Raw genomic sequence first — 27,931 nt, forward strand, 5'->3', positions numbered from 1 at the left:
TTGAATGTCTGTAATGTAAATATCAAAAACGATATATTGATAGTATTTCTTTCTATTTTACTTTTTACTTTGAACAGCCAAGGCCACTGTAAGAGTTTTCTTAACCAACAACTATTTAAAGGCCAAAGTGGTGGGCAGGGGAACTGCCCTCGGGGATGGGACCCCCCAGAAAGGTGTGAACCTGTCAAGGTTCACTGATATAGGGGTCCCATCCCTCAGGGCAGAGTTTCTCCTGCCCAAGGGCTCAAATATAGAATGGAAATTCATTAAGCCACAAAATGTAAGTATGAGACTTTTTTTTTTTAAATAATGATCTTCTTTAAATTTATTCAGCCTTACCACCCTGGGTCTGGCTGGACATGGGAGCCTGAACCCTTTAGGAACAGGTGCCTCCAGGTGACCACTAAGGACAGCATCGAAGTAACCTGCACTTGGGGAGAACTGGACATGGAAATAAAAGGTGCTTGAACTCATAATTCTCGTAACCTTTTAAATCTGTCATGTACAACATATGGAAATAAAAGATTACTTGATCTCACTATCCTATAAAAAAAACTGTAGAAAAATGATGAAATGGTCCTTTAATATTGTCAAATACATTTAAGGCTTTATTTTAGTGTATATCATAACTTGTAAATAATAAATAAATGTGCCATCTTATACCAGAGTGGGACTACATGTACAAGCCTGAAGTCCACACAAGTGGTAAGTCCACACCATTGCTCTATTCAATCAACTTGATGCATCTTTTATCTTTTAGGAAGGATTCATGAAATAAAATTACAACAACATCCTGACTCTCAGGGTGCAAGTCTGGACCCTCAGGGGCTGTTGGCAATGAATTTGGAGACCTAGCTAATGTGCACTAACTCCATGGAAACTCTCACTGAATACAATCAGATTAACAGACTAACATGCTTCTTTTTGTCTCCAACATACTCCAACATACTCACATATTTGGTATTCCTTAAAATTCAATTCTGTTCTTTCAGGTGATACCAAAGAAGAGAATAATGTAGCAATTGTTAGGAACCTAAGCATTAAGGAACTAGGTAAGGCTGGAATCACAGTAAAATAATAACATTATGAATTTTAATATACTTGCACACACACATACACTAACAAACACACATACACATGCACTTACACATGGCAAGCATGTTGCTCAAGCAAAGTCTGGTCTTTAGCATACTTAAAAAGGTAATTCATTTATTTTTTTAAGTGAATTAAATCTTTTATTGTGACATCAAATTGTAATAGGCCTACTGAATCCTTTTTGAGCATACACAGATATGGAATGTCAAGTTCTTTTTTGATATCAATTTTTCTTTAGCTGATATCAAAGACACAAAGAGTGATGCTGAGGGCAGCAAGGAGAGAGGTAAGACAGTAAGATCAATTTAACAGGTGTTCATTTAACACGCTTAAATATGTAAAAACACACAAACAGGCTCTCAGGCACAAACAGGGCCAGATTGAGGCCATCTTGGTCTCCGAAAATGTCCAGAATTCTTTACATTGATCAGGATCTAATTTTTTTTGTCAGAAGACGGTCCATAATGGAGGATGGATCAACAAACATAATTTTCAAGACTTTCAGAATATATCTCTGGATCCACCCCTGACAAACACTGTTTAATTTTAAATCTTTGAATGTGTCTTTGACTATGTAAAATAATGTATTGAATCCTTGTTGTGCACAGGCATGGGATGTGTAATTTGTGTTCATTCTTTCCTTCAGCTGATGTCAAAAACACAACTATGACAGTGGATGTGAAGGAAAGAGGTAAGACAGCAGGGTCAATAGAAAAGGGATCTATTTGTTACACTGATGACATGTGACTGTGCATGTACATGCACGCGCACACACACACACACACACACACACACACCAAGGTACTGTACTTGCATGCATGTTGCACAAGCAAAGTCTGGCCTTTGACAGACTTAAGAAGATACTATATCTTCTGAAAAATTAAGGCTTTTGCTGTGTAACGATTGAACACACATAATTTTGTCTTGAAAATTCGATTCAATTCTGCCCTTTCAGTTGATATCAAAGTGAAAGACAAGAACAATGTAACACTTGTGAAGACGCTAAGTATGGATGAGATAGGTAAGAGAGGAATCTCGGTAAAATTTAAATTTAATATACTATTGAAACATCCGTGCACACACACATACACTAACAAACACACATACACACACACTGCATGCATGTTGCTCAAGCAAAGTCTTAAGTATACTTAAAAAAATTATTTATTTTAAAGTCAATTAAACATTTGGATGTGTCTTCAACAAACTGTATTAAACTATTGAATCCTATTTGGACAAGCGCAGACATGGAATATGAAGTTTTTATTTGATATCATTTTTTCTTTAGACAATATCAAAGACACAAAGATTGAGTCAGATGCTGAGGACATCAAAGAAAAAGGTAAGACAATGAGCTTAGGACAATTTAACAGGGATTCATTTAAGACAGTTAAAAATTGTAAACACACAGATGGACTTTAGGGGGGAGACTCACACACAAACACTGAAATTTAATTAATTAATTAAGGGATCTAAAACTTTGAATGTGTCTTTGACTATATTTAATAACATATTGAATCCTTGTTGTGCAGGTTTTATTTGTTTTCCCCCATCTTTCTTCAGTCAATATCAAAGACACAAAATCTGTGATGGCAGACGTGAAGGAGAGAGGTAATACAGTAGGGCCAATAGAATAGGGATCTATTTATTATGTGATTGTGTATGTACACACATGTGCGTACACACACACACACACACACTCCTTATGTTGTGCCAACACAGTTTGTGCTTTTGGAAAGTTTAAAATGATACTTGGCAAATTTGTTCATTCCAAATACTGGTAAAAGTGTTACAATGCAGCTCCATACATGAAATATGATGTGGCACTGACTACTTATTGAATTGTTATATAATAATAATAATAATAATAATAATAATAATTTATTGAGCATTAAAATGTGTACAGTTACATTTTACAAGCTCTCTAAACTACAGTTTTACATAAATTGTGCACATAAGCTTAAATAAGTATAACTACTTTAGATCATTCAAATACTTAAATACATATTAGCTAACTACTTCATACATATAGCTCACAATAGTAAACATATATTATTGAATCGTAGTAAGTAATATTGTTTTATATATTTCAGCTCCAAAGAATTGCCACCAATCTAGGTGGAGGAGGGTATTAAATCTGTTCATGTCTTGCTTCAGGCGCAGGCCAAGAACATAAATGGTTAGTATTATCATTATCATTATTATTATAATTATTATTATTATTATTATTAAATAAATCAAATAACTTCAGACATTTAGAAATGAGGAAATTGCAGTAGTATTTTTGAAAAGGACAGATTTATTATGTTTTTTAAATAAGTTTTGATTGTCTCTTTGTCTTAATTGTATCATAATTAAGTAAGCTTTCAGTTTTTTATAAGAAAACTTTGTCAAACAGCTGGTAAAACTGTACATGAAAGCAGTAATTATATGATAGCAGCCAAGAGCTGGTGGATGTAAAGTTACTGTCAACATCTTTTTACAGCTAATAGATTTTAACTGAATTATATTTTAATATTTTCATCTTTAATTTTTCAGGGTCGTCAGTGCAGAACTATTATTGCCTCTGTAGCAGCCACTTAAAAACCTTTAAAATGTCATTCTCGTAATTTCAGAATAAAATATACATTTTGTACATTTTGTTTTCCTTTCTTTTCTTAAATGAGGATACTGTTTGGGAGGGGTGATCAAAGTTCATGGGAAATAAAATCATCAATTCAAAAATTTACGAGTCACGAGAACGAAGTGCTTCACGGATCACCCTAAATAAATGGTGGCTACAGTAGAGGAACGGGCAAAAAAACTCAAATGTTATTGACGCCGCCAGTAAAATAACCAGAGATCTCCCCTAACTGGATTATATCTTGGAAGACAGAATGGAGAAAACAACAAAAGGAATTATGGAGGGGTCCCACCCATTCAGCAAAATCGTTTTTTAAATTCTTACCAAGCAATAGTAGACTTTTAACACACAGGGGCAATAAATGGTTTTTAAGTAGTTTTTGCCTCTCTGCAGTATCTAATATTAATTCTTCTTTATAGCCTAGTTCATAAATATTATAATGTCCAGTTCTTTATTTAGTTTGACCTCTCAAATGAAAACAATTTATGATATTTATATTTTGATATTCTTATTGGCTGAATAAATTTTATTTTATTTCACTTGGTGGAAAAAAAAAACACAAAGATCAACATAAAGCGCTCTATGCTGGACTTTTATTGGTAGACATGTCCACAGCTGCCATAAGCCCAAAATTTCTTCCCGGAAAGTAGATGATGTAAAGAATATACAAGTACATTTCATAAGACAGAACTCGAGCTCATATGTCTCCAAACATGCCAGGTGTCGATTCCTAATAGCAGGCAATCACTCTACCACTGAACCACCGAAGGATACACCCAAGTCATAGTTATGCCAAGACTGACCTTGACCCCTCTCCCCCCTCCCCAATAATACCACCCTGTCATTCATACACTTTTCTACAAGTTTGTGTCGATGGTTTTTATTTTGAACAAGTTGCCGATACAAATTTCAAAGTGACAATCTGCAGATTTGTTTTAATTTACATATCTAGAGCTCCTGTTACTTACAAATGACTGTGACGAGTTTAATTACTTTCCATGTTCAGCAACACATGTAGTATTCTATATTATTAAAGATATTTCAAAATAGAATTAGATGCGTACATTCTATAGGAAATTGTTTGTATATTTTCTTTAATTATACTTAGGAAATAATCATTACAATGTACAATACAATACAAATCACTTCTCACACACACGTTTCTCAAAAACATATACCCAGATATATCTTTGGATATTTGATATCCTTATTGTGAACAAGTATGGTTTCCATGTTATTCTTCAGTTGATGTCAAAGACACAAAAACTGTGACAGAGAACATGAAGGAGAGAGGTAAGACAGCAGGGTCAACATAATAGGCATCTATTTATTACACTGATGGAATGTGATTGTGCATGTGTGCACACACACTCCTTACGTTGTGCCAACACATTTTACGCTTTTTGCAAGTTCAAAATGATACTTGGCAAATTTCTTTATTCTTAACAGTGGTTAGTGTGTCAATGCAGCTTCATACATAAAGATGATGTTGCACTAATGACTTATTGAAGGTTATGTATAATTGCATCTCATAATGCCCCCCTTTCTGGCCAATTTTAATTAATTAAATATATTCAGAAAGTGATGGCAGCATTAATATATATCCAGTTAACTAGAAGAGCTGTGTATCTACTTTCAAATAATAGTTTTACAATTTCATGTGCTTGATACAGTCATGTAATCCAAATTTTCTTTTTGTTCTTCAGTAATGCACATCCAAACTCTCCAAAACTCTACATTAATTTCAAGGATACAATGCCATCTCATCCCTGTTAAATACCAATGAACTGCAAACAAATACCTGGGTTTTTGGTATCAAAAATGTAACACAGAGCAACCCAAAAAGAATGTTAAAACTCTAAACAGATTAAGATACATTCTTTTCTTGTAGGCAATATTTATAAGACCTTATTTGCATTTAAACTATATAATGTACCATAAAGTCCATTTCTATAATACTCAGGAGTAAGAATTACTCAATAATAGTGTTTGTAAAAGCAGAAACTAGTAGGTAAAATACTTAATGGTTCAACATTTTAAAGACTAAAAACTAAAGGACAAAAGTAGACACCTTATTATCTGTTGTTAAAATACTGAACATATGCTTCTCTTATGGCTTTGGCATCATACTGTCTCATGTCATGTCCTGGTTGGTATCCGTTATGATTTCGATCTTCCTCCACCAAGTCCATCCACTCCTGGTCAAAGCCTTCATTGTGAACCAGAACAACATTATGCAGTGTTAAGCATGCCAGGATGAGCACTGGCACAAATTCAGTTTCAAAATCTAGCCTGTGTTGAAGTATCTGCCATTTCCCTTTACATCTACCCAAACACCCCTCAATGCACATTCTTCCTCGCGTGTGGCAATCGTTGAAGTTCTTTTGAGCTTGAGTAAGTACATCAAAGTCTGAATATGCTTTTAACAGCCAAGGTTTGAGGGGATAGGCAGGGTCACCTATAATCAAAATGGGCACTTCTACTCCATTTATCAGTCGACTTGACGGGGGGAATAAAGTCCCACTTTCTGCCTTTTGAAAGATGCTTGACTGTGCTAGTACTTGTGCATCTTGGACTCGTCCTGGCCAGCCTGATACCACATGCAAGACTCTTAGTTCATGATCACATATCACCTGTAACGGAAAGTTGAAAAAATATACAAAATGTGACAAAACTAAAATAATATAATAATAAATGCTGCTTCTAAAATCTAGTGAAAAAAAAAAGCCACATATAAATTAGAGCTGAACTCAACCTCCCAACATTTGAACACATTCCAAGACTATGAAGTTCTAATAACACAACTTAACACCACCAAAAAGTGTTGTAAAGTAATGAGGATATTTTTCATGTGTATTTGTAAGAGGGGTGGGAGTGGAATAGGTTAACTGTACTTATTGGACACCTTTTGGCTATTTAAGGACCAAGGATCCTAGAGAGAATCATGCACGCTGTATATTTATTCTCCTTTACCTGACTAACAATGGAATAAAAACATTTCTGGTTGTAGTAATCAGTCTTGTTTTGGCTTGGAGCAATAATGGGCACGTGTGTTCCATCAATAGCCCCTGCACATTGTGGAACAGCCCATTTGGCCTCAAATCCCTCCACAATATTTTGTAGTCTTCTCCCAGTGGGCATCTGAATGAACTTAGGAGAAAGATGGGTGGCTATGGCCTGCACAGTTTCTTGGAAAATGGTGCAGGCTAAAGATATCTCAATTCCAAACAAATGCCCAATGCTTCTGTATTCCATACCAGAGCCACATATCCACAGAGTCACTGCAACCCTGAGTTCTACTGAATAACACCTACAAAAAGCATAAATTTGAGCTGTTATTGCAAAATATTAATACATAATGGCAATTCCACAGTCTTGGTTATGAATATAAAAATACTTAGCCTTACAATTTTCAATAACGACAGCAATTATCCATAATATTTTCCCACATTAGTTGTATTACTGTTAAATGTTACAGACATTTTTATGAATAATCTCCAACTTGGGAATTGCAAAATTTTGTAAACAAAAAATTTGAGTAGTTACATCCGTACTATACGGGAGAAAAGAATTCCATTTTTTTCTTTTGTTATGTTACATCATTTGAACAATGGAAAACCTATACCGGACAATGGGGATGTTTACAAAATAAACAAACAATTTTTTTAATGTAAACAAACGAGACTCCCTATTTTTGTTTACGTTTCACTATGGTAACGGATGACGTCACAGAACGGGCCTGGGCATGTAGGAGATTTTAAAGAATTACTATGGAAAAAGGCACAATGTAGTGATAAACAAGTAAATTTGTAAATAAAACATGATTTTATTGAAATACATAATTGCATTGTAAGTTGATCATAGTGAACAGTTGTATATACACATTAAAACATTAAAACAATGTATATAAATGTCTAATTTACTAAAAGATAATAATTATGCATAATGCAGTGCAAAGTGAGTATAGTGAATCTATCAGTTACATGCACAGATTAAAACAGCAAAACAATGCAATTATGTATTTCAATAAAATCATGTTTTATTTACAAATTTACTTGTTTATCACTACATTGTGCCTTTTTCCATAGTAATTCTTTAAAATCTCCTACATGCCCAGGCCCGTTCTGTGACGTCATCCGTTACCATAGTAAAACGTAAACAAAAATAGGGAGTCTCGTTTGTTTACATTAAAAAAATTGTTTGTTTATTTTGTAAACATCCCCATTGTCCGGTATAGGTTTTCCATTGTTCAAATGATGTAACATAACAAAAGAAAAAAATGGAATTCTTTTCTCCCGTATAGTACGGATGTAACTACTTACATACATTACCATGAAGCGCGTAAATTTTATTTATTCTATTTTCATTGGTTGTCTTTCGTTTTGTGGGCCAGCACTTATGTCTTAATGCTACATTAAGATGAATGAAAACGAGACAAATAAGATTTCTTGCCTTCAACTATCAGTGAAAATTGTCCATTTGATTCATACGTTATCGATATGTACGTGACCAAATGATATGAAGGTGTTGTTTTCTGATTCCATTGACCGTTTTCTGTTGTCACGACTTTGTGAGTGAGGGTGACTTTGTATATGTGCGCTTTTCGTTTTACGGCCCTCATTCTGATTTTTTACGTTAATATGATACATATACGTTACCAAATGACGTGAAGGTATTGTTTTCTGATTTCATTGTTTGTTCTCTGTTGTCGTGATTCTGTGGTTGCGTGCGACGTTGTATATTCTTCTTTGTTACGTTAAAATGATACATACGTTACCGATACATACGTTACCATGAAGCGTGTAAATATTTATTTTATATTCATTGATTTTCTTTCGCTTTGTGGGCCAAAACTTATCTCTTTTATTTGTGTTGCAATTAAATAGTGTTGGCGCAGAAAAGGAAAGACAACCAATGAAAATATAATAAAAAATATTTACACGCTTTATGGTAACGTATGTATCATTTTAACGTAACAAAGAAGAATGAGCGACGTAATAACATGCGTGCGCACATATACTACGTCGCTGACTTGATATCTGTAAGATTCTGTGCAGGGAGAAATGGGAGACATGGCCTAGTTTTTTACCTCTCAAAAAGTTTGCAATATACTTTGTCTTTCAGTGGTCCCCGATTCTTTAATATTACCAATGTTATCACTTTGAACCGCATAAAACACTTTTTGGAAGTAAAAGAATCATATTAGAAACTATCACTACACTTTCTTTTTATCATTTTATTTTTATTCATCTTAGTATTGCCACTGACATATCTACTAGTGCCTTAATTTAGGACTCATTCCCAATGACACTATTGATCTATGTAAATTGATCCAACTCCACAGGGACTCTTGCTGAATGCAATTGGATTGGCTCGCCTCCTTTTGTTTATAACATGCTTGTTTTCCATTTTCTACTCAAAGCTAGGGGGTGGTATGCTAATCTCTTAATCTGATTACATTCAGCAAGAGTCCCCCTAAATTGATCTACCTAGACAGATAAAACACTGAATGCACTCTTATTTTTATTGGGACTGAGTTCTTAGACCTAAATATTCTTGCACAGTCATATAAAATAAAACAACAACAATAAATAATAATATTATAATTTATTTATAATTAAAAGTTGGTTGGTACATTGATAATGTTGAAATGATAATTCTCAGAAAAACAAAGGCCAAATACATTTTCAAGAAGTACATTAAAATTGAAAGTTATGTATAAAGTTTATGAAATTATATAATTACCTAATATAAGTATGATAAATAGTGACAAAAACTGCATTGTAGACTTTCAATTTAATTTTCAAAGACATAAAAACAGTATTCATACACATTTGCACAGTACTTTTTACTTACATTTTTGCGATAAAAATTCCCCATGTAAATTTATATGTCCTTTGTAATATTTCATAAGGAAACAAAAGTCTGAAATTCACAGCAAAGAGACTGTTGCCACTTTATAAATGTTCTCTCTCTGATCGCTGTATATCATGTCCACAGTGTGTTCAGGTATTTCCATATGAGACTACAGACACATATACAACTATGATCATCACTGCACTGATGAATACAATAGTCACATCATATTACCTGGTTGGGGTTATGTGTGTAAATGAAATATCTTCAATATGACAGTGTTGGCGCAGAAAATGTAAAGTGTAAATGCAACTCTCAAGTGGTGAAAAGCTTTAAAATTTTTATTGATCAAGTATCCTTCATCAGTTTTGTATAGATATAAGCAGGCCCGTAGCCAGCAATTTCAAATGAGGGGTTCGTTTTCTGAAAATGTGGACCTTTTACCATAAAACCTTCATGTACCTAGATCAAATTTTATCCAAAGTGGACCTTTTCCCAGCAAAAAGGGCCGTTCTTTTGAAACCCCCCCCCCCCCCCCCCCCCCGGCTACGGGCCTGATAAGCATGTTTTACCCCCTACCCAGGTTCTGTATGATATTATTTGTTAATGAGCACTTTCAGAACAGAGAACTAACAGATCCCTGGATCAAATATGGTGACCCACTCAATGCTAATGCTTGTTGCTTAATCCCTGTGGGGAATCTATTCAGTGTCTAATCAGGAATTAAGTGGCAAGTTTTTTAGTGGGTTGCCATATTTGATCCGCAGATCTGTTAGTTTTCTGTCCTGAATGCGGCCAATGAGGCATGAGAGAGAAAATATAACAACTATAAGAAAATATAATAGGAGTCTGAAGTTTTCTTAGTATTTAATTTCTGTTTCTCACCTCTCTTTATCTATGCCTCTCTACAACTTCAACCCAGTTTCTCTTAAATAAAATTCTGCACTAATGAGCTAAATTAAATAAATAAACATTCTTTGATTACAAACAGCTCCAGAATATTACCAAGTGGGAATTTACTAGGTACCAGTACTTATAACAGGCATTAACAATGTGAAGATTCAGTCATCATTCTGACTTGCTTTATTCAGTACTAATTTATTAGCACTGCTTCAGGCAAGCTAACTCAATATATAACTTTGGATATTAAGATAAGAAAATGCCTGTCATTTGATTCAATTTCATTAAAAAAACTAACAAAAAATTACAAAGTAAGCACCAAAGTAATAATAAGTACTCATCTTTTATAAAGACTAGTACAATGGGATCACAACAGTAGTGTACATACTAGTATAAAGACTAGTACAATGGGATCACAACAGTAGTGTACATACTAGTATAAAAGCTTTAGTATACTTACTGCAAGATGTTGCTTAATTCTTTATTTAAAGAAATAACAAAATGATTTTCTGCATTTCACTTACACAAAATTGCTGCAGATATCTTTTATACTTAATTATCTTTAGGCAAACCATAAGATGAGCACTACCATAAGACTAGACAGCAAAGCTGGCAAAATATACAGACACAAAATATTCACCAAAATACACACACACACAAAAAAAGAAAAAATTCAAAGAAACAGGTTTGATAAGATTCTGATTTTTTTACTCATTCACAGTTGGGGGAGGCATGCACAAATTGGGACCCGCTTCACAAAGCAGTAGTTTGTTAGTGACTGATAGTAGGCCTTTTCCTAGTTATGAGTGCAGTTTTACGAAGCTATCGCTAGTTCTCTCACTCATTATTGTGTTGTTGTTACCATGGATATTTCATGACTGGTCAGACCAGTAGCTAACTATAGAGTTTCATCGTACGCATGTGTATTAAATGAAAAAGAAAGGTTGCAATATGGCGGCTGTCTTTCTTGCTATCCGGGCCACCAGAATACAAAGGAGACAACAACGGTTTTATCATAGAAAAAAACCATTAAAATTTATGGGCGCTGGAGAAATATTCAAAAGATTCTGCCTGTCTAGAAGAGAGGTGGATAGGGTTGTGGAGATCCTGCATGACAATCTCATAACATCAATGAAGAGATCTCACACCCTCTCCACGCAGGTGCAAGTGCTCATTGCTTTGCAATATTTTGCAACCTGAAGCTACCAGAGAGTGGAGGGAGATGCTACTCTAGGATGCAGCAAGAGCAGCGTCTCCTGGGCCATCCACAGGGTGACAAATTTAACAGCAACATCACAACATGAGGATCTTGTTGTCAAGTTTCCTACAGATCCCAAGGAAGTTAAAGTGGCGAAGAAAGGATTTTATGATGTTGAGATGCATCGACAGGACACTCATCCCTATACTGGCTCCTACCGATGACGAGCAATATTACATCGGGAGAAAAGGCTTCCATTGCCTTAAAATACAAGCAGTGTGTCATCACAAATTGTGGTAAGTAGGCTAGATGTTTGAAAAAAGAAACCATCTGTAGCGCACTTGCAATGACCTTGACCATATGCAATTTGTAAACAAAAAAAACTTACACAACCCAAGTACCACATCCTCAATTACTGCAATGACCAAATGCATTGTTTGTTATTTTAAAAAGGAAATAATTTTCTATTGACTTGCCAAGTCAGTGTTATGACAATGCATTAAAGTCTTTCAAATATATGGATTTTTAGGTATACTAAGCAGAACATTGTCATAAAAAACAATAGACTGGCTACATGTATATATCAGAAATCTATGGACCGCTCAGCCTACTTACATAGCACCAGCTTTCATCCTTCACACATCAAAAAATCCATTGTATTTTGCTTTACAATATTACCTTAAGATACAATAGAATCAACTTGGAACCTGAAAAGAAGAGTGAACAACTTACAGATTTGCAAAAGATTTTTGAAAGACGGCAGTATGACACGCAAATGATAAAAGAAACCACGGGAAAAGCTAATAGAATCCCAAGAAAAGATCTTCTCCAATACCAAAGAAAGGACACACACAAAAGGGTCCCTTTAGTAGTCACTTTGAATCCCACCCTTTACCACCTTAAAAAGATGGCACGGGATTTGCAACATATCTTTGACTCTGACACTACGCTCAAAGACATTTTTCCATCTCCACCTATCATCTCTTTCAGACAGCCTCCTAATCTGAAAAAACTCCTGGTTAACAATAACAGCCTTGGCGTCATGGGCACATTTCCTTGCAACAATAGAAGGTGCCTTCTCTGCCTGTGCAGCATTAACAGCCCCATCATCACTTTGGAAGGCAAGACACTCATCCCTAGGGGAAAATACACTTGCGACTCTCAGAACAATTCTTTTCTATTATTAGGCATTTTATGTGTTTCAAACATCTAGAACTAATGTGCATGCTACATGTATCACATGTTCCAGTCCAAAATGTGACATTTCAATGTCAATTCATTAATTTCATTTTGCAGATGACTATGACAAAGTTAGAAGGAAACTGAACATAGCTCAATATGAATCTGACATTGTGACAGAAAATGAGGAGATTATTCCAGCATCTTAGAGAAGTAAGAGAAAGAAGAGGTAAGAAATGTGTCAAAATATTAACTAATATCACAGATTTCATATCTACACATGAATTACCTATGATGAAAATGAGAAGGCCAAGAGAAGACAAAAGGAAACTTATGCATAAAGAAAAGATAAGGGCGTAAAAACATTATATATTGCAGGGTGAGCAAAAATAAAAAACTCCAGGAAAAATTTAATTTAGAAACTTTTGGCCTGGAGTTTTTTGATAGTTTGAAAGAGATATGCTGATGAGGGGCAGAAAGTTGTTGCAGTTGTAAAATAATCTTAGCATTCAAGTTCTTCTTTGTTTTAGGATCTTAGACATTGACCAGAACAACACTGTGAAGCAACAAAGTGAAAAGACTGGTGAAGTTCTGGAGAAGAGAGTGGCATATGACCAGGTACAGTAAATCTTGTAATATGTAGTTGGCCAATCTCAGTAACTAGCTATAGGTCCAATTGATGTTCCAGACCTGGGTGCCATAAAGAAAAGAAAAGTCTGTTCAGTGATTTAAAAAGAGGTGCACCTTATGACCAACATATAAGCCAAAATCATCAGTATTCTGTGAATCATTGCCAGGAAAATAATAATTTATCCAAGGTGTTGCAAGTGACCACCCATGATGACACCTGAGAGAGATGCCGCTGCCCTGACTGTCCGGCAGTATGTCACAGCAATTTATGATAGGGAGTGATTTGTTGGAAAGATTTCTGATGGGGATGAGGAGGAGGATGAAGAGGTGGAAGTGTGTTTTATGGAGAAACACAAGCAGTTGCTACAATGGCCCTCTAGAGAAGATAAAATCTGGCTAAAACACGACACCATTTAAACCGTGATCAATGCCCCTTATTCTTGTTAGAAATCACAACGCATGTTTAAACTGTCGGCAAAGGGCAGAGAATGAATACTGAATATGTTTTAAAAGAAGTGCATTTTTATTGTTCATGTTTAAACATGTTCATGAACAGATATTTACTTGTTACAAGTTTGTCACTCTCAAACTCACTTTCAGAAGTTAATTAATTAATTGATTGTAAAGGATTATAAAATTTTCATTAAAAATGTCAATTTACCCTATTGTCCAAGGCGGAATCTTCAAATGGGGACTTTCTACTGTTTGTTTGTAAATCACACCAAGATGTAGCCTATGTTATGTGAATCTTTAAAGTGATCTTAAAGCTTAATTTCAGTCTTGATTCTGTAAAAATGCAAACTGTGGAATATATTTAAACCTTAGTTATTTATGCATTTACTAGGTGTATTAATGATCTACGAGGGTGGCTGATAAAAAATAAGTTAAAAATCAATGATAGAAAATCTGAACTTTTAGTTATAACCCAGCCACATAATCAGAAAATATCAGAAGTAATAACTCAAAATTGGATCTAGTATCATAAAGCCAATGCCTCATGCTGAGAATCTTGGTGTTTTTTTAGATAGAACACTGCCTTGCTTATCATGGATTCCTTCTCGGCGTACACAACCTACACGGTATACAAGGAACTGAGACGAGCCAACGCGATGGCAGCCGCCATCTTGGGAGGATGTACCTCTCTGGCCCAGCCTCTGGACATGTCCCTAAACAAGCCGTTCAAGGGACATTTACAGAGGTTGTGGTCAGAGAGGATGCGGAGCACCGTAGAAGCCATCATCAAAACTGGGGGAGCATAGACAAGGTCCAAACAGCTTCCAAGGAACAAGTGCTCAAATGGATAAATGACGCATGGTCACATATTCCCGAAGAAACGATACAACACAGTCTTGATGCCATTGGCATCAATCCAGCACTCAGGGGAGAACCAGAGGTATGTCCATTCCATTAATGGACAGCAACGGAGACAGCGACGGGGAGGAGTTCCTCGGGTTCACCCCTGATGACATCAATGACAGAAACCCTTTCAGAGACTGCATGTGAACAGGATATTGCATTAAAACAGTAAAAAAAGCCCCAAAAGAAAGAATCAGGCCCAAATATCATAAATAATTATCAAACTAGGTGATGAGTGACATCATAGAATTATAATATTGAATCAAAATTAGTTAATGACATACCATCTTCCATGCTTTAATGGGATATGAATACTTAAGGTTGAGGAACAAACAGCGAAGGACATTTAGCGTAGCATGTTACAACAAGGAAAGAGCGCAATCTAACACAAGCAGAGACAATGGTGGATCACTTCTTTCAGATTTGGAGAGATAATGGCAGCTACATGCAGAGAAAAGGGACATGAACAAACTGTGTGAGTCATTGTTGTGTCCAAAACCTCTGTACACACCAGCAATCCGGCATGGACAGGACTACGAGAAATGCGCCATATGCAAATTTGAGGAGAGTCATAATCTCAAAGTCTGGAAGCCCCTTATTTGGGGGCCACACCAGATGGCTTGATTGGTGTTACTGTAGATGACATTGTGGAGGTCAAATGCCCACATAAAGGCAGACACATGATAGTTGGTCTCAGACCTGATTTCCCCTTTTTGGAATATGTGTGCTATATGCCTAAAGAAAACAAACAAATACTATACTCAGCACATGCAGACAGTATGGACATTAATGTGACCCCATCACAGGCATCATATGTGGTAAGCATAACACGCGAGAAAGCGAAGTCTGCTAAGTGGGGTCAGTACAGGGTTGCCTGCATCATAGCCTCAAGAATATACGAGGCCACACGCACCACCACAGAGACTCCCTCTAAGTCCCTTATAATAGGCATATGCTAGCAAATATATGCCATTTAAGAGTGTACAGACTGGCTGGGGTATCAGGAAGGAGCCAGTTGCCAAGAAGGAGTATAGCAAGCAGATGATTCGGCAGCACAACAACTTCACCATGCAGGATAGTGGTCTGGTGCTTCATCCAAAGTACACGGAGTTTGGAGCCAGTCCTGATGCCCTAGCGTTTTGATTGTTTTGTAGCCAGTCTGGGGCTTAGTTCAGATGCCTCTGTCACCAGGAGAATTGCCCCCGGAAACGATCCACCGGACGTTTCCGTGAGGGAGGATGAGTGCGGTGTGGAGCAGCCAAGGGAAGAAGCTAATCCCTCGGGGTCAGCAAATCTTTATACATTATCAGTAGCGATATCACAGGGGTCGACCGTGTGGGACTGGAGGTTTCCGACGCGCTGGTTAATCTGGTGTCGGATATTATGCGGGAGAAGATGCCGGAGGATAAATTGCAGGAGTTACGTAACAAGCATGATCGCCCAGCCAATGTGGATGGTTTTACGGCTCCCCGCGTTAACCCCGAAATATGGACAGGGCTCACTGCTGCATTCCTAGTAGAAAAAGGGAAAGTAGGGAAATGAGACTGCTCCTCAGCGGTCCTGCCCCTCAGTATTAAGGTTTTTAAGTATAAATATTGACTTTTCTACAATGTGCCAACAACATATAAGTGTAACTTACAATAATTCAATTATCAGTTATTACATGTCTCTTGTTTTATTTATTTATTTATTTATTTCAATTGTGCATAAATGCTCCAGACTGTTGAGCACTCTGTACCACACTCACACTTGTTATATATAAAATTCTTTAAAATTCAACGAAACATTAGAGTCCATGCTGATGAAAGTGACAGGAAGACATGATTGAGACCAACAGTTACAGCACGTTAGCTTTGGTTATAACACTGCTAAAAACAATACCACTGGATACTTGCCCTGGGTATGCCTGTGGAAAGCCATATGTCCTAAAGGTTACGGGAATGATCACCATAATAATAAAAGAATCAATAGAAGAAACAAAATCAAATTCACATTTACTTTTAGCTATGCCTGGGCAGAAATGCAAGTACTGTAGCCTAAGATTCTCCTCATGCTCCAACAGAAGACAACATGAAGTAAGTGCCCACGAGAAATTTAAATGTCATGTCAAGAACTGCGACAGAGCGTATTTAACTGAAGAGGAATTGTTGAAACACAAGGAGGCCAGACACCAGGAGCCCCTGGTGTTGGCTTTCAATACAGAAGAAGAGACCTCTTTACTTGACTCAAGAAAATCACCCCAGCCTGAGCCCGCAGAGAAAAGAGAAGAGCCCCCAACAAAAGTACTAGTAAGACCCACACAAGGGAGAAAAGGGATCAGGATGGATATGACCCCCATACCGCCAATTGAGGGCTGGAGCTCAGAAGATGAGGAAGAACCCTGTACATCGCCATACCATCCCTTCCCTCCCCCATATCAATAGAGGAGGCAATTGCCAAATTGTATGCTCGGGTCAGGAAATTTTCGGAGAAAGAAGTAATTTATCCAGATAATTAAAATTAATTTTGTGAAAAAAAGCGGTCGTCAGTTTTTTTTAAACTTTCCAGATTTGATGTTCAGGTTATCTTTAAGAAAAAGAAAAAACATAGGGTCACCAGCCTTACTTTATGGCAAATGGACAAACTTTTACTCAAGGTTGAAGAAAAAGCTTGAAAAAGCCAAAAATGCCTGTTTTTCTGGAAATTTAAGTTAGCTGTTAGAAAAAATTAGACTGGTGACCCTTTGTTTTTGTTTTCTTAAAATTATCTTAACTACCTGAGCATTAAACTGGAAAGTTAAAAAAAAAAAAATCTGATGACCCATAGACGGATACGGGGGGGGGGGGGGGGGGGGGGGCGCATGGGATCTGACCCCCCCCCCCCTTTCGTCCGAAATTACCTTTTTTTGTAGGTAATTTTCCTAATTTTGGGGGGTTGGACCCCCCCCCCCTTTTCAGATCTGAGGACCTTTTTTAGGAAGTCACACTGATGTTCAAAGGTTGGACCCCCCCTTTCCAAAATCCTGTATATGCGACCGCTTTTTTCACAACATTAATTTTAATGAAAAAGGGGTAAAACATGCAAGGGTTTTTTGAGGGGTAATTACCCATATAATTTCCTTTATGGTGATATACACATTTAAAAATGTTATCAATAGATGGTACTAGGTATGTCAGTTTCACAGAAAAATACATTAAAAAATACTGCATATTCACAAACTGCCCTTTACTTTCTGAGGCAATATAGGACCTGACCTTAAGTGAAAATGGTTAACTTGACTGAAATAAAAATAAAAAGTATATATATATATATAGCAACATACTCATGATAGAAATGTTGGAATTTATATGCCGTCTATATTCATGTAGTGTCCATACTCACAATATTGTTAAGTGCTTCATACGGAAATAATTCAGAATTACGAGGATGTTAAAATTTGGATTTTCGATAATTTAAGTTGAGCCACCCACCCACTATTTGGAAGTCGGATCCAAATTTAAAAAAAAATGATATTAATTTTGTGAGTCGCCCCTTATGATGTCCTAACCTAACATAAAACTCAGACTGGCGGGAGCAGGAAAGTTGATAATCGTGACATTAGGCGTCAGAGCGAGGTTATTCTCTGTGTGCGCAAGCTCCCGGCGCGGCTGGCGGGATATTCAAAGCTTTGCTGTGCGAGCGCTGGAGAAGCAACGGCACATTGAAACGGACGAGTGTGTAACGGTAAGACATCTTTTGCTCTATTAACATTTGTCAGAAAAAAAACAGTTTTAAGAATACCAGTGTTCAGATATTCAACTAAAAGAAAGCTGTACTGACACAGCAAGGCAAGATCATCATGTTTCGCTAGTGAACTATATTCTAACCTGAGTGAGGGCGGCCATCTTGTCATGTTTGTCTCTGCATGCAGAATCCGGCCGTGAATATTTGTCCTTTATGATTTTGGGGCAGCTTATAGATTTATAATTTCATAAATTTGTCAGGAACCAAGGGTATGACAATAAGTGGGCTCAACTGTATCATAATGGTTAGTTGTAAAATATCAATCACATTATAATAGTTATGTGAAAAAGGAATTTTGTAACCTTTTGTACAATTGCAGAATGTCTCCTGAGAAATTTCAAGACTTCCAAAAAAGAAGTTGACAGCCTGATGGCCAAACAACTTCAGTTTGCTCCATACCGGACTGGAGGTGGAAAGGAAAATAGCGGCTGTAAAACCCCCCAAAAATAAATTAGAACTTTCTTATGTTAACGCGCTATCTCCTTTCTCTGGGGATATTCAGACTAATAATTAACCAACAGCAACCACTACAAAAGACTATTTGGAAATATGATAAGCTAATGTAGTAGGAATAAATAATGAAATAAATGGCATTGATTGGGAAAACTTTTTTCGACACTTAGATAATGTGCATGAAATTGCTAGAAACTTTACAGACAAACTACTATCTATCTATAAGAAGTACATACCACAAAAAAAAAAAAAAAAAAGAAATATTAAAGCGAATGACAAACCTTGGTTCTGTGACAGGTTATGGCATGAAATTCTCAGAAAAAAGAAATTATATGCTAAAATGAGAATTACTCCTAAGCAGGATAATACAAATGGTTATAAGGCTCAGTCTGCTCTGGTAAATAAACTGATAAAGGACACAAAGGAAGCCTATTACAATAGTCTAATTGATGGCCTTGATGAAAAATTAGGCGGACGTAAACTGTACTGGCGAACTATTAACTGTACCTAATTATATTGCTAATATGAAACCTGCCATTTCTCTACATTAGTATAACAGTAAAAAAACATATTTACTTGTATTTGACCTTATAGTGTTATTTTATTTCAGCATAGGACATTTACTCACATTTTTGAATATGGGAAACAGGAAACGTTTGCAGTTGCGTCCATTTTGGAGAATACACTTGAAAATGTTGCTAAAAAGGTTCTTCAGAATGAACAAGCCAGCATCAGGTACCTGTCCATTTTATTTACAAATGCATAAATGAAAACAGCTAGTATGTTTTTTTATTCTGTTGTACGTAGCAGAGCAAGAGTTCTCTTAGAAATATTTTGTGCTCAGATTGATTGTTTGTATTTACCTCGAAATGAAACTTACAATGTACATTGCCTTGTTCATTTATGTGACAAAGTAATTGAATTGGGTCCCTTATGGACACAGTCTTGTTTTTCTATGAAGATCTGAATGGGGATTTGAGAAAACTATTCCATGGGACAAGCTCTGTGAAATTACAGATTTCATCTGTTGTACAGTTGTTATTCACCAACAATTACCAGATCTTGGGAAGCAATTAGTTCCAGGTTCAGAAACTGAGACATTCTATTTGAAATCAGCAAAGAAAACATTACCTCACAACAGTCACTGCTATTTGGACACAGTTATGCAGTAGGGCATTTTGTCAGCTGAAATCTTTTGGATGGAACTAGAGAATTGATAAAAATATTTGTGGCCCAATCAAAAGGGTACACAATTGTGCTATTCTCTCATGAGTGACATTACTTTTCAATCTCTTTCATACAGGAACTGTGCAGACCGCAGAAAATTTCTGATAAGTGTAATACTTTTTAATGAAGTCGCGGGCATAGGCACATAAGTAGTTATGTAATTGTTCCTATCACTTTAATTGATCCCAGTCAACTTTAATTTTATCTCACTTTATTATCCTTTATCGAAAGTTACAATAATTTGCAGCCGTGCGGTCTGTCACACCAATATATAAGGTATAAAACCAGGCAGCCGCCTAGAAATAAATAGTTATAGATTTTATAACTAAGCTGTGGTGTTGCATTGCTTTTCTCTCTTGGCATAACCCAAGTCAGGAATCGTGGACCGAACCTTGAATATTCAGCAGACGGATTAGAGACCTTTGAGTAAAATATACCCTGCAGTATCTGTAAGAACTCAGTACAGATTGGGCGACACACACGATTCCGTTTTAGGATTTTTGTTATCATGGAGAGATTTGGAGCAGCGCGCAGTGAAGATGGCTGAAGGAAACAACAATCAGGAACAAGACGCAGATATCACGCCAGGTATGGACAGGTTTGCATATACTTTGGACATTTTGGCTAAAGATTTACAAGGTAAGCAACAAAGAGTAATTAGACAAAGTAGGATAGATGACGCATCATCAGGCAATAAGTCCGTGTGACGGAAGCATCCCATCGGAGGTCTGGTCTTACATAGACAAGTTAGACGTCTTAAACGAAACAGGACACAATATTCCGGGTAGAGTAGTAAAATATATTGCAAAATCTGCAAAAGGGGCCTTGTGAGTGGATTTGGAAAGGTTTTTAAACTCCAAATCCGACAGAAACTGGATTGCTTGGCACACACTACGCAATCACAGCAACAATTTCCAGCAACAATGTCCACCACCCATCTGAAGCTTCCGAGACAAAATGAAAAAATCCTAAACAAGGCCCAGGTGATTTGTTATTTAGAGCCCAACTATATGACCACAACTGGACAGCTATATGTATGGAACGCCATTCACGCAAAAAATACACCACGCAATTTAAGAGTGTATTTTTTTTCAAAAGTGTATTTTTTTCTAACAATGTAGTCGGATCATTCAATAACGTAGTCCCGTAATCTTATAATGTAGTACCACTCATCAAAAGTGTAATTGGAAAAGCGCCACGCATCGTGAGGTCCGCAACTCATTGCGGAGAATTCAGTATCCATGATCAGCAAATCTGAGAGCTACGTGCGGTTTGAGACAGACCTGGGCGGACAATTTACGGTTTTACCTGCCACTATTTCCTTAGGACTCAATATACTCAACCTTTGTAGCTGGTATCCAGCAGCTGAGAGTAAGAATCCTCACGATAGGTGGCGCTTTTCCAAGATAGCCAACAGATAATACAACAACAGATCGCTGCGCCATCTGGTGTCTAATGATGTCATTACTATTCTTGCAGGATTAAACTTTTGGCGCGACGTTACACTTTTGACGAGTGGTACTACATTATAAGATTACGGGACTACATTATTAAATGATCTGACTACATTGTTAGAAAAAAATACACTTTTGAAAAAAAATACACTCTTAAATTGCGTGGTATATTTTTTGCGTGAATGGCGTTAAACTTTTGGCGCGACGTTACACTTTTGACGAGTGGTACTACATTATAAGATTACGGGACTACATTATTAAATGATCCGACTACATTGTTAGAAAAAAATACACTTTTGAAAAAAAATACACTCTTAAATTGCGTGGTGTATTTTTTGCGTGAATGGCGTTCCATATATATGGCTTCGCCCAACTGTTTATGTGGGAAACCCGCAAACCATTCAACATTTTTCCTTCAGTGCCCACTGAAACAGTGGAAATATTGTGATCTCTACGAATCTGTTGAAGATATACTTGGTGTAACCTATGCATATTTCAGAACCCAACTAGATAAGATATCCCTGTTCCTACATGGCCAAAAACACTAACATCTGGACCAAATGATAAAATTTTTGAAATAGTGTAGAATTTCTTAATGAAAAATGTCTGAATCTTCTTCCATATCTGTTCTAGCGCCTACCACTCTCTCCTGATGGCCTATTGCCCCCCCCTACAAATACCTTTCCCCCTTGCCCTGTCCCTCACTCCTCTCAAATGTCACTCATGTCCTTGTCACTGTCTTTTCCTTGAATATTATTATTATTTTTAATAATTATTATCTTATTATCTTATATTAGTATCGTTATTATTATTTAATTTCAAAGGTGAGCATGTAATGCCTTGGCGAATTGCCACCTTCAATTATACTGCAACAATATTTAACCTTCATGAGAATAAAGTTGTTTAAAAACAAACACACACACACTACGCAAGCACATAGAATGGTCTTCTCTTTCGCCACACGAACCAGAAAAACAAAAATTGGAGTTAGAAATTATTACATATCACCCACTGACAAATGGACTGGATGAGAGGACCAACCAAACTCTTAAAGCACGACTCAGCTATAGTGTTTTCTGTCACTGCTGAGAGGATCCTGGGGTTCCTGTGCGCAGAGGCGGCCACATAAATAAGAACATCCCACCAAAGATCCACCCACAAGATCTGCACAAGAAAGCTGATATCACGCTCTCTCCTCCACTTGAAGAAAACGTGGAGGGGAGAGAAAGAAAACTCAAGCCGCACTGTCCCTAATATACACCCACCAAACACAACACGTTCTTACCACGCGGAGAAATGTGGTATATATGACTTGGGATATCAATGCAGTATCAATGTTATCAGTGGAGCACCAACATGAAATCCAGGTGTCCATTAGGTCTCAGTAGACAAGACACTTGTAGTCACATGCTTTTAAACAACAAAGAGCAAATCTCTTAAAATTTCTACTCAGCCAGCGACTCAGACTAATTTTGGAACCTGGTATAAGCTTATCATGAGTAAGGGCAGTGAGGTCACCTGTGTCTAGATCATGAAGGAATGAATTATAAGTTCATCCAAAAAGTTTTCCAACCTATTTAATGTTAATTTTCACACATTTTCTTCATTCTAACAATCAGAATCAGTTACAAGAAATTATAGGAAAAGTGTTCTGGATGGTGGCATCATTAGACTTGACCTTCACACATTTAAATTTAACGATGCATTTACACTGGGTTCGGCTGCATTCATGATGATGTAAGGTGCTCACATAATGAAGTCAGTTTGCATTCAGAATATTGCATACTGTGCCTCCACTAGTAAACAGCGTACCATGTAAGGGTTAGTAAGTAATGGGTGGTTTTAACGTGGAAATTTCTAACCTGTGTACATGCCTCATTAGGGTTAAAGAGTCTAAAAGGATGGTAGAAAGAATTAGGCTGCCTGCATTGGGTACAAGATGCACAGATTATTCTATGTGTGATTAATGGATGAATATTGTGACTTAGTTTAAAACGTTCTTTTGATGATACAGAGACGATACCTCAGCACCTGAGACTCTGTAAGAAGAATGATCCAAAAATTGGGATCCAACAGATTGTGGGCAAACTTCGGCCTCAAAGGGAGAAAGAGAAAGAAGCCATTTAACAACTTAGCTATTTGTGCAGTAATTATCAGTAATGTTTATTTATAGAATACAAAGCTAAATTTTGTGTTCAATCATTACAAACTTGTTTTATTATTGCAGATGGATTGAGAAAGAGATGCAGTGCGACTAAGGTTGGATACCTGTTTTTGAAGTGGATAGCACTTCGTTGTGATCTCCAGATGTATCCATGCCTCATACACGGGATAAGGGTCAGGCAGGCAGGCTGGGAAAGGCTCAAGGATCTTCCGGAGTCTCTCTGTTTACATGTGAAGGAAGAAGCGATAGTCTCTCTCTGCCATCTCTTCTTGCTTATTTCAGTTATATGACATTACAATGGCATTTCGGGATTTTTAGTTTTTCAAATATTGCAGTATGTTATATGTAATTATGTTATTTGACAGACTCCGGCTCAATAATTGACAAGGGAAAGAGAGTAATATACTATATGTTTCAGACAACAAAGTTTGTTATGGTAGTAAGTAGTGTTGTTAGAAATAAAGTTAGCTGGAAGCACTGTAGGTGAAATTTGGTGACGGTTTTTATTTTTATAATCAACACAATATATTATAGTACACTGTATATGTTTCAGAGGGCTAAGTTTGTTACGGTAGTAAAAAGTGTTTTGTGTATATCATGTTGCCATAACATATATACCGAATATTTTGCCTTGATACAAATAGAGTTGGCTGGCAGCAATGTAGGTCGAATTTGGTGTCGGTTTTTATTTTTATAATCAAGATACATATATGTAAACCAATTTCAGCATATGTATGGGTTGGAATAGAGTTGTTCTTTTTTTCAATCTATAATAATCTACACTATTCACATCAGGGATCTTCATCTCAGTTAAGCCACCTTGTCAGTGAAGACGAGCAAGAATATAATTTGAATAGAAATGGCACGAATTATAAAAGTTATAGTAATACTATTTGTATTCAGTGTACCTATGACCAAAGCTTGGGAATTTCACTACTGGCAAACACTTTTGAATTCAATAAAATTTATCTTAAGCTTGTAATTTATAATGCTATGTGTGTGTTGTATGTACGGAGGAAGGGACCACTACTGATAAAATAATAGTGCCAGAATTAGCAACGATGTGGACAAAATATTTAAAGGATAACAACTGTTTGTAAGAGATTCATATGTCACAATCGAAGTTAACAACTCATAGAAGTAAATAAGTTCTCTTTACCACCAAAAACATGCAATTATTCTAGTAACCTCTGAAAACTAAAATAGTTCGATAGTGCAGATAAGACAAAATATTACTGAAAGAAGCTTATAAACCTTAAAACTCAGCGACTAACTAAGCATGTCAAGTTTAAAGAATCTCTTTTAATCAAAACGGCGATGAGTGAAGCAGAACAACACTGAATGATTAACTGACATTCAGAAAATGAAGCAAGATTATCTTATGTTAAATCATTACATAAACAAATCAAGCAGCTGCACAGAATGGAGAACTTATTAAAAATAAAAGTTAGAGTCAGTTGCGCAAGGCAAATGGCACTGTATGAAGTCTGATAAAGATCGTGACTCTGTGTGACCTTCGTTCCTTTTGAACCCCAAAATCATTCCTATCGAAATATATATAATGTTAAGTTTAAAATAAACAATAACCGGTCAGCATTACCATTTGCCCTTTACCAGTATCAAACGCAGAATTAGCATGCAATTAAATATTACAAAACACAATACAAAATATAATTTAACATAACAGAAGAGATGAAAAGCATTAATAAGTATTATTTCCAAAAAAAAATAACACAGAGGTTTAGGGACACAGTCACATTCTCAATGCAAAAACTGAATTGCCTAAATACATATTTACCCATTTTTACATCCAATATTTTTCTGTAGCTGGTAGATGACCTTCAGAAAGAGTGGGAAATCAAACACAAGATTACAGTTGCATACCACCCACAGACAAATGGGTTAGATGATTTCTTATGAAAAACAAAAAAGAAGCAGGCAATTTTTGCCAAAGTGGACAGTTGGCAGGCCTTGGTTAAAAAATACACCAACTGGCATGACTTGCACTGTGTGCATAGAACATGAGGAGGCACTGAAAGGGCAGGGTGCAATACAGTCCAGAGTTTTTATTGATGGGTGCAACAGCATGAAATCTGAGAGCATCTCCCTACATGAGAAATCACAGGCTCACAGGCTACCACTTAGCATTGATTCTAGGTGAGAAAAACCCATGCTAATTTACATATATAATAAATATAAATTTACATATAAATATAACATAAATATAAAATATAATAGTAATATTGAATTATATATAATGATGATGATGATGAGCTAGCAGAGGAGGATGTGTACAAACAGTTAAAGGAACTGACTGGAATACGAATGTGTTTAGATGATCATATAGAAATGAAAATGGATGTTAAACATGTATGCGTTTTTGTAATATATCTAGTAGCTTGAAACTACTAATTTTTAACGTAAAATTTTACGGACCAGTACTTCTTGGTACGGACTAGTACCTCTAAGGTCCACTGGTCCGTATTGGCCAGTCCTGCCCAAATTCTGTAATGACCCCTGTGACAATGGTGCAGTGCTTAAGCACTGAATGACCTGTTCAACAGCCCAAAGTGATTGAAATGAAATAAATAAATACTATAAAATGAGACAGTGATTGAAATGAAAGAAATACTAGATAATATACAATAATATTTATTTATTTCTCTTGCAGGTGTTACATATACAGAAACGACAAAGCTCGATGTAACAAAATAAGAAATCCTGATGCAATAGCTCTAAAACAAGAAAACCCTACCTGATGATGTTAACATGCACAATTTCGGATGGACCACATGTATTTCCCCATTACCCCAAAATCTACATTCATATATCTATGGTCACCTTGGGGGAAAAACTGAAAAACATTTTTCTGCCGGGTATAATATGTTCAAGTGTGGAAAAGTTAGAAATATTTTGCTTCGAGAAAATCTAGAATGTGTAGAAGTAAAGGGGGTGGTAAATTCAAGCTACAAAAAAGACAATTATTCTGTATTTACTTCTATTTCAAAAAACCAGATGCACATTGATGGAAGGTGTAAATGTGTGTCAGGAGGCAGTGGGAAATGCAAGCACGTTGCTGCTGTACTCTTTCAGTTGTCAGATTACAACTGAGTGGTGTGAAAAACATCCCCGAGGTGCTTGCCTGCACAGAAAAGCCACGTCAATGGGGGGTGAAAAATTCTGCAGTTAAAGTGTCTGACAAATTTTCTGACTTGGTGTTTGTAAAATATGGAATGGAAAAAAACAATGAAAAGAATTTACAAAGCACAGAGAGGAGGATGAAAGTTCTGAAGAAAAACTTCCATAAGGTTGGGTGGAAAGGTGTCAAGTTTGAGACAGATTGGATTGGACCATACAGATAAATCAAAATATGCATTATCAAAGCTCTATAGTACCACTGTGGCTTGTTTGCATACATTTCTCATAATATTACTTCAAAGGTAAAAGGCATAGACCAGAAGCAGAATGTAACTTAATTTGGAGACTCTAGAAGGGAAAGAGCTTAAAACCAAAGTGGCTTATATACATGTATATTCACTTGAAACCTTAGAGAAGATTAGTTACTTATTCCATGCTAATCTGTTTGTTTCTTTTCAGTCAAGGCCAGAGCTGGCCTGGAGGACTCAGTGAGGACTGAGAACCTATCAGGTTTGTATTAAGGCATCTTGATAATGAGTATATATATGCTCATGAGCATATATATATATATACCTGGATCCCTCATTTTATGTTCCATGCCGTATTAAGCAATTTTCTTTCTTTTAGATCAGCACATTTTTTCCAAAACAGAAGCCCCTAGGAGAAAATGGTTGTTGTTTAGTATGCTAGTCTTTTTTTTTTCAGCTGAGGCCCGAGCTGACCAGGACCCAGTGCGGACTGAGGACCAAGAGAGGACACAGGAGGTTTGTAAAAAAAGCACCTAATGTGATTTATGAGCAGTGGCAAAAAGGTCCCAAAATCATTGAAACCAATTTTTTCCTTGAAATTGCAATGTTGCTGGTCTTGTTGAGTGCTTGCTTGACTGAAATCTTTGG

At 36.4% G+C, this 27,931-nt stretch overlaps 1 protein-coding gene and 1 long non-coding RNA gene across 2 annotated transcripts in view; one reads left to right on the plus strand and one right to left on the minus strand.

Moving 5' to 3' along the window:
* Positions 1–1,064: 1,064 nt before the first annotated feature.
* The window catches only part of LOC147762167 (uncharacterized), a 53,741-nt gene continuing 26,874 nt past the window's right edge, over positions 1,065–27,931 (plus strand). Inside the window, exons 1-2 of the long non-coding RNA XR_015333873.1 lie at positions 1,065–1,381; positions 1,742–1,786. This is a non-coding gene — a long non-coding RNA (uncharacterized LOC147762167). The remainder of the gene's footprint in view (positions 1,382–1,741; positions 1,787–27,931) is intronic.
* LOC147762168 (uncharacterized) lies at positions 4,290–7,034 on the minus strand. The gene is made up of 2 exons (XM_087012016.1): positions 6,692–7,034; positions 4,290–6,351 (listed from the first exon to the last, which is right to left on the minus strand). The coding sequence occupies exons 1-2, from the start codon at positions 6,971–6,973 to the stop codon at positions 5,794–5,796; spliced, it is 840 nt and encodes a 279-aa protein (XP_086868142.1). The 5' UTR covers positions 6,974–7,034; the 3' UTR covers positions 4,290–5,793.

This window comes from Lingula anatina, chromosome 4 (assembly GCF_051362555.1).
Source record: "Lingula anatina isolate TDL-2025a chromosome 4, LinAna3.0, whole genome shotgun sequence".
Taxonomy (NCBI): domain Eukaryota; kingdom Metazoa; phylum Brachiopoda; class Lingulata; order Lingulida; family Lingulidae; genus Lingula; species Lingula anatina.

Bases quoted from the DNA above. Each gene is read 5' to 3' on its own strand.
- LOC147762168 (XM_087012016.1), bottom strand. From the start codon at position 6,973: ATGGAATACAGAAGCATTGGGCATTTGTTTGGAATTGAGATATCTTTA. The intron at 6,352-6,691 runs GTAAAGGAGAAT...TTTCCGTTACAG, and splicing joins TTTATTCCATTGTTAGTCAG to GTGATATGTGATCATGAACT.